General features: G+C 44.6%; 1 protein-coding gene and 1 pseudogene across 1 annotated transcript; both read left to right on the forward strand.

Moving 5' to 3' along the window:
- The first annotated feature begins 126 nt into the window (after positions 1 to 126).
- On the forward strand, positions 127 to 1,864 carry LOC135559839 (EEF1A lysine methyltransferase 3-like; annotated as a pseudogene).
- A 2,072-nt stretch (positions 1,865 to 3,936) lies between these two features.
- Positions 3,937 to 8,130, forward strand: si:ch211-159e12.5 (uncharacterized). Its single transcript, XM_065001777.1, has 3 exons — positions 3,937 to 4,100; positions 4,360 to 4,479; positions 4,867 to 8,130. Exons 2-3 carry the CDS (start codon positions 4,397 to 4,399, stop codon positions 8,075 to 8,077), a joined length of 3,294 nt encoding a protein of 1,097 aa, XP_064857849.1. The 5' UTR covers positions 3,937 to 4,100; positions 4,360 to 4,396; the 3' UTR covers positions 8,078 to 8,130.
- Positions 8,131 to 8,363: the final 233 nt, after the last annotated feature.

Here is an 8,363-nt window from a genome sequence, read left to right on the forward strand (position 1 = left end):
AAACTTTGGGAAAGTAACAAACTGACACGTTTTTATTTTAGTCAAAAAGTAATTTATACCGAAAGACTCTTTCATTTTGACCGCTTGCACATGCGCAGTTTGGCTCGAGACGACCGGTTAGACCCGATGACGTGTTTCTGCGTATGAGTTTAGCTAGCAAACGTCGCCATGACATCGCCTACAAGTGTGATCGGGGGTTTCTATTGGATAAATCTATCTTCATACTGTACTGTCTTTGGCAAAATCGAATCAACACTTTTATAATAAAAGTCCTCCTTTTAATTGAAGACCTCTATAAAGGGATTTTTTTTTAAACCTCAATAAAACTACATCTAATCATCATTGATATTCATATTTTGTTATATTTTCATATAATTAACTGTTATATTGATAAAATAAATACATGAAAACGAGAACATACATTTTTGTTTTTTTTCCGGGTCAATCCGATCCTAGTGTTCCAGTCCACTGATATTTTGGAAGGAGAGTTAAAATAATGAATATAATAATAAAGGATTCATTATATGTAGTTCTGGAATACATAGTATTATATGGTAATACAATCATTGCCATTTATAACTGAGGAATATATTCGTTTTTAAAGAGAAAATCTATTTCACACACGTCAGTATTGGCGCTACCCAATCAGCAACCTTCCCATTGGAAGGTGTAGCTCGCGTGCTTCCATGAATGCGTAGCGAATGGCTGAGGATAAACTACATAATCAGTCTAACAATTTGTATTTACAATGGCAGTAAATTGAGAGGAAGAGAGATTAATGTTCTCTGTAGAAGGTTTATTTGCTGATTCATTGTCTGATGATAACGTATACAAATTAATCGGTCAAGAGTTAAAGATCAGCCAGGTGTTCAGCGCCAACCCCAACCCAACCGTGTACAAATTTATCGGTCAAGAGTTAAATATAAGCCAGGTGTTCAGCGCCTGTTCACGATTTACTCCATTATTACAGTGACTGGCTTAAGTTTTTCAGAACATGATAAATAAAGCTTTGTTGATTAGTTGTGCATTTATTACAGTAGTCTTGTGCAAAGACTGCAATGAGATGCATTGTTGTATTTACCGTACTGTTTGTTACATAGGCGCTTCATCTATGCCGCTATTTTGAGGAAAACACACTCAACCTGAAGGGAAAGCGCAGAGACTGGTAATTGTTGGCATTTTGGCAGCACGATTGGGTACTATGTTGGTTAATTCTTTGTCCGTCCAGTAGAGGTCGGTAATGATGTTCAGTAGCAGCCACTGTTATTTAATTCGCCTGAATCATAATTGTAAAACATTTTAATATCCGTTAATATATTTTTAATAGCCCTTCCTATGAGACTGTTCCATCATGTCACAAACATTAGCCTACAAATGCGCTTTTCTGAGACTTTGAAACACTAAAAATAGGTATAAATCACATTAATTTATGGGTTATTTACCTCATATTTCCCACTCTTACAGGATCGAATGTGACCTTGACAAACCTCCCCCTTGCTGTCCCTTAACTGCAAAGCAATGTCTCAGCAAACATGCCATCTTCCGGCTGGCCTTCTTATGCCCCCTCCGTCCTCTCCCTCTCCTGGGTCTAGGACCAGGACAGCTTCCCTTCAAACTGGGACCCTGGTGCTGGGTGCAGATATTGTGTACCTGTCTGAGACTTACCCCCTCCTTCTGGACACACTGGCTCACCTGAGCAAGGACAGGACTGTGACGTACCTCTCATCCAAGATGCGAGGAGATCACGGGACACCTAGCTTCTACTGAGACACTCTGCCTCCGTAGAAGGTTCCATGTGGAGCTTTTGCACCGCTACCCCACACAGAACATCAACATCTACCGCGCTACTCAGAGAGGGAAGTAGTAACCACAATGAGACTGGATAGGGTTGGGAGACTGTGATGAACAGTTTAATAGGTTGAGACCTGGAGGGGAATAACACAACAGTGAATCCTCTGGTCAAGAGGGAGTCTTCTAGACATCCTCTCTGAGACAAGTACATGACTGTTACTAGTATTTTACTGCCAGAACACGTATACCCTGATACATTACTATGGTCAGATAGAAAAGGAAGAACATGCACACATACAAAAACTTTTTGTATGCGCTGGATACCAAAGGAGAGACTTTTGAATAGACATTAAATAGCAACGGCTCCTCACTCAATTTTGAGTATTCCCAACTGTTATTTTACACAAATATACACCAATATGTGTTCATGTTGAAGTAAGAAACAGAGATAAAATAATACTTTGTGAGCAGTAAAAGCAGTGCACAGATACTTTTCCTGTCTTTGTCAGGTTACTGCAGTCAAATCATGTGAAGTTGTGTTTGATCCAGTTTGATGAAGTGCTCTATTGTAGAGGTTGAAGGGGTTGTTGATTACTGGTTAAAATATTGTTTATACCATGACCATCCACTTGCAGAACGTTTTTGTCAACATCGACAGATTCTGACCCCCCCCTGCCTGTACATACTTCATCCCCGCTCTTCTGCTCTCTGCTGATGTGCAGAGTTTCTGTTCAGAAAAGAAAAGCCTGTTTGTTCCGCTGGAGAGTTTCAAAGAAAGAGAGACCGGCGGTCTTCCCCCCTCCATCTCTCTCTTTGCTATAGCACTCCCGACAAAACAACAGATCCCTATCTATATTCAGAGTCTGCTCTCCACCAGCGATCCACAGAGTCCCCACACTAGAAACTGTCATTCACTGAGTGTGTAATAATCCTTTGATCAACATTGATATAGACCTTAATTGTAACGATAATGCCCAATGCAGGTTGGACGAGAAGTAACTTATGGTACAACATAAAATACAATGTTATTGACATTACTTTAAAATGCTTATTGTGCCTGTAAGATAAATTCATATTTTTTGAATGATCAAATGATTGATTTGGCAGCAAAACTTCAAAGAAATAAAGTAAATTAAATGTTTTTTAAAATGTTGCAACGTAATATCCTTGTCTGCTTTGTCGGTATAATTGATTACTTGTTGTTATGCTTCTTACAGTGCTTTTTTACTTTGTTTTGTAATGTCAGTCACGAGAAGTAACTTATGGTACAACATAAAATACAATGTTATATGCATTACTTTAAAATGCTTCTTGTGCCTGTGTAACAGTATAACTTTAGACCGTCCTCTCGCCCATACCTGGGCGCAAACCAGGGACCCTCTGCACACATCAAAAACTGACACCCACGAAGCATCGTTACCCATCGCTCCACAAAAGCCGCGGCCCTTGCAGAGCAAGGGGAACTACTACTTCAAGGTCTCAGAGCAAGTGACGTCACCGATTGAAACGCTATTTAGCGCGCACCGCTAACTAAGCTAGCCGTTTCACCTGTAAGATAAATTCATATTTTATATGCATTACTTTAAGCACATCAACAAAGGGAAGCATGTCAACCATCAGTGTCATTTCAGCATTGTACAAGCTAACATGACAATCAAGTTATTTCAAATCAAATCTTATTGGTCACATATACATGGTTAGCAGATGTAAATGCGAGTGTAGCGAAATGCTTGTGCTTCTAGTTCCGAAAGGAGGACATAATTGGAAAGATATCATCTTGTATAGTGTCATCCTCAAATCTTCCACCCCTGCAGTCCCTAATCCTCAATCTGACCCCCATGCTTTCAGTTAGTCAGTCCCAATAAATTCATGGTGGACAGCCTTTGTCACCCCCAAACAATTGACTTCAGCCGAAAAACGCTGAAGTAAGCGTTTGGGAGCAACGGTTGTTTTTTGAACTACTATGCCACATTGGTATGTACAGACACAGTCCATTTTCCCACTTCTCTCATCCTTCTAGCTGTCAGTCTACAGAAGGTGACTGAGTGGGGGATGTTTGTTTTGACCAGGAGACTGTGCCTTTTAAAATACTTTAATTAAAGAATTCCGTTGTGATGTTTTGACTGGGAAAGTTGGATGTGCACAAGAGGAGGAAGGCCTCTCTGGCGCTGACAGGGGAGTGAGGGTGTGTGGCATGAGGAGGGGGGGCTCAATATCATTCTCTTTTTAAACAAGCTGCCCAGTTGGCGTGGACAGCATCAGACCATACCCTAACAGCAAGGACCTTCATCCAGACGCGCTGACCAGCGGTATGTGTGATGTGACAGTCGTTGGATTATTATGTGCTATAACTATATTTTTAGTTCATATTTATACAAACCCACACTTGTTGACATTTGTATGCAAGTCTGGACTATAAAAGTGTAGTTTTCAATAGTGAAATTGCATCTCATTTGATGAAACAGAGAAAACATATTTTTCAAAATTCTAAGAGCTATTCTGTAGTCAAAAAGGCATACATTAGGGATAAAATAATAACATCATTTTTTCCTTCTACAATAATTTCAGAAGTCAGAAGTCAGTCCATGGTTTCAAACCAAGTGTGATGGAGTTCTGGTCTGGGAGTCAGGGGCAAACGCCCCTGTATGCCAAATTTGGGACTGTTCCTGGACGAAACTTTGCACATGCGTGAGTTCAGTTCACTTTAAGCTATTTCAAGGTGATAGTGTGTTTGTCTCTGTGAGAAACATTAACAAATAGCTATAGTCTGTTTAGATTGTTTTGATGTCTCTTTGTTTGCGAACATAAACAGGGCAGAATGTTCATAATCCTAAACAAAAGAAACCTGCTTGCAATAGTATCACATAAAGATCATGTAAATAAGGTTGTTTGTATTCATACAAAAATACATTTGATTTACAAGTAAAGATGGATTAACCAGAATTGACTATATAATGCAATATGTTCTTTATTGTTTATATGGGTTATTAGATGTCCTTGTAACATGTTACTACACTGTGTCCTGCAATGCTTGTTATGGGGGTAATCTCCATGTTTTATTTTCTATATCCACAGATATCAGGACAAGCATCAGGCAGCAGATTTTCAACCGTACCTTTGTGAGCGGCAAGACTGGGCCAGGGAGCCCAGCTGTTGGACAGTACCAGGTTCTAGGACCGGAGGGGTCCTACAGGACTATACCAACGGGACTGATCAAGACCTGTCACCCTCTGCCCCTCATTTCCCCTTTGCTCTAGACAGCCAGCCTCGACAGCTTCACGGTTTGAGGGACTATCAGGCTCAAGAGAAAAGAGAGAGAGAATGGCTGGTGGGAGAGGCTCATAGAGCAGCAGCTAGGGAGAGGGAAAGGGAGTGTGAGAGGAGGATGCAGAGGGAGGTGTTGCAGAGGAGGTGGGAGCCCTGTAGTCCTGTCCACTACAGGAGGGAGCCAGCCAAGAGGAGTTTGAGCAACACTAGCTATCGGGAGCTGGAGGCCTGGGCGGCACGTTACAGCCACTCACTCCCCAGGAAGAGACGCCTGGAGGCAGGGCTATGGGGAGCCCAGGGGCCGCAGGAGAGTGAGAGAGTGCTGGAGAAAGATTCATGGGGCAACAGAGGTGGAACAGAACACAGAGCAAGTGCAATACATCTGGGGGGACTTCTTCAGCCGAGAGAATGGGGACAGTGGGAGAGAAGGGACACACAGAAAACTATGTCCCACTACTTGTCTCAGCCTGTCATTCCTGATACAACATACCCATCAGACACCAAGGAGAATGAGACAAACTACCAGAAGAGGGTGTTTAGTCAACCTCCAGGCTACATTCCACCTCCGCCTTATAACGCCCCACATAACATTTCACCAGTAATGCAACATGCTGATAAATATACCACTAAAAAAGCAGTGGCTTCTGTGTACGCAGGGTGGAATCAGGGAGCTAGCAGACACACATACTGCACACTGCCTTCTCCAAGGAAGCAAGACAACTCTGTACTAGACTTTCATAGCGAGAGGGGAGGGGGAGATAGGTTTACAAAAGAGGACTGGAAGCAGAGGACCTGGTCTGATCCTGGAGGGCATAGGCAGCAAGGACATGCTGTAGTTGGTCAATGGACAGGTTCTTCTGCCCATCCACAGAACATCCGATCTGATAGCCTCTCACCTCTGCTGCAGTCCCCACAACAGCCTCAGACGTCCAACATCTGTGAGATGGCCAACCTCAGTGCCACCATGGAAAGGAAAGTCAGCCTAAAGAAAAGCAGAGGAGGGGAGACCATATTTTGCTTGGTGTCTCGCATGGGTGGAGCGGCAGGGTTGTCAAGTTCTCCTGAAGAACCACTAAAAACCCTTTCCCTGCCTCTCTTCACCACCTCACCTCGGACAACTGTGTCAAACAGTGAGGTAGACAGGGTATCTAGAGGCCTAGAAGAGTGTGGTGACATTAATGAATCGCATAAGCTTGCAGATGAAGTTGATTCAGCTGTGCCATCACTCCAGCATGAGTCCAGTGCTCCAGCCCAGACCCCTGTCTACAAAAGAGACAGCAATTTCAAACCTAAAGTGAAGGGGGTACTAGAATGGATGGGAAGTGAGCAGGTAGCAGCCCACAGGGAGGAGCTTCTCAGGGCCATTCAGAGCCGACCAAGGCTTCAAGGAGAAGAAAGAGACCGTCAAAGCCTACCCAGTACGACGGACATTGAAGTTGCTTTGCCAGAAGGCACCCAGGTTAGTGCTTCATCCCCTGTATCCAGGAGAAAAGGGATGCAGACATTGGCTCCTGTGTCAGTCAAGTATCCCTTATGGAGGGAGCCCAGTTACATGGGCGGAGTCAAGAGTGACAATCCCTCACCTTGCTATTTGAAGGGTACTTGGAAGGAGGGCGAACCAGGTAAGGATCTGAATGATGATCATACAGAAAATAGCCCTGACGATGTCAATCATCCCCTTGATGTTGAAGTGAGGCGATTGGAGTTCAAGAGAGACACAGAGTCTGACGGAAGCAGTGGTCTTCTCGTCATCGACGCAACTTGTGTTGTAGTCAGAGTGGAGTTCATTTTCCCCCCTAAAAAAGAACATGTCCAGTATTTGTGCTCACCATCTCCTAGTGACCCAGCTGAGCCTGGTCTAGACCCAAGCTCCCCTATCGACCTTAACCCAATACATAACCAAGTCAAGGAAGATACTTCACCTGAACAGAGCACTGATATATCAGCCCAGGTCTGCCCCCTGTTAGATAGTGAAGAGCCTGTGATTGATTTTAAAAAGCTAGATGTAGAAGAGCAGGTGGATAAAGATCAACATACTTACTCTGACACACCTTTCACTGAAACATACTTACCTCAGCAGAGAGAGGACACAAGCCAACTCCCTGAATCGCTCTCGCTCTCGCTCTCGCCCTCAACTTCAATTACTGACAGTAAGACATTGGAGGAGCGTGCTGAAAGGATTTTGGGGATCCCTCTTCTGAGCTGTAGTGTTCTGGATCAAACAGAAGAGGATGAGTCGCCACAGCCAAACAATGACAACAATGACTCCCTTGAGGGCCTTCCCATGATTACTCTGGAGGAGTCAGTGTCAGAAAGATCACCTGAGATTGTTCAAGCTAAAGATGACATTTCAGTTGCAGAGGCTGGTGTCACTTTAGATGCCCAGTCTTCACCAGACATAATTGTGGAGCCCAAGATGGAGGTGAGAGAACAGACATGTGATTTCTCAGTGCAGTATTCCAGTGATGGTCTGCCTGACATACAGGTAATGTATTCACAGAAGACAGATACCACAAATGTGCCCCCATTCAAACACTGCGTTCCGGTCAGCCCGGAGGCAGGTGAAATTGGTGATGCTGGTTTTTCCCCACCCATCTCTCAGTGCCTCAACCCACAGCGAAGTTACCCTGATTCTCCCCCACACTCACCTTTAAATATGAATTCCCCCTCTAATTCAAGATCCTCATCTCCCTCTCATCACTTCTTGACCATACCCTCCCAGTTTACTTCTCAATCTGCTCCTCCTGAATCTAACACAGATCCCCTCTGTCTTCCTGAGGAAGTGCCACTCTCTAAATCAGACATAAGCTTACCCCTTCACCCTGATCCCTCTCCCTCGGTCCTACTCTCCCCCTCTAGATCTCCCTCTCTCTCAGTCCCACTCTCCCCCTCTCGATCTCCCCCATCCTCTCTCTCAGTCCCCCTCTCTCCCTCTAGATCTCCCCCTCCCTCTCTCTCAGTCCCACACTCCCACTTTAGATCTCCCCTCCCTCTCTCTCAGTCCCCCTCTCCCCTCTAGATCTCCCCCTCCCTCTCCCTCAGTCCCACTCTCCGACTTTAGATCTCCCCTCCCTCTCTTTCAATCCCACGCTCCCCCTCCAGATCTCCCTCTCCCTCAGTCCCACTCTCCCCCTACAGATCCCCTCCCCCTCCAGGCCCCTCCTCTAGACCCCAGAGTCCAGAGATACTGGTCAAGTCCTTTACCCCTGTCCTGTCCTCATCTTCCACACCAACCACACATAGAGAGGGGCCTGAATACCCCAAGTCCCTCTGGGATGCAGTGAAATGCATCCGGAAGCACACAG

The sequence above is a fragment of the Oncorhynchus nerka genome, linkage group LG15, assembly GCF_034236695.1.
Source record: "Oncorhynchus nerka isolate Pitt River linkage group LG15, Oner_Uvic_2.0, whole genome shotgun sequence".
NCBI lineage: Eukaryota > Metazoa > Chordata > Actinopteri > Salmoniformes > Salmonidae > Oncorhynchus > Oncorhynchus nerka.

What these genes read in the sequence shown, in the direction of transcription:
- si:ch211-159e12.5 (XM_065001777.1), top strand. Translation starts at nt 4,397, where the DNA reads ATGGAGTTCTGGTCTGGGAGTCAGGGGCAAACGCCCCTGTATGCCAAA. An exon ending in GGACGAAACTTTGCACATGC is followed by an intron (nt 4,480 to 4,866) that starts GTGAGTTCAGTT and finishes CTATATCCACAG; the next exon opens with ATATCAGGACAAGCATCAGG.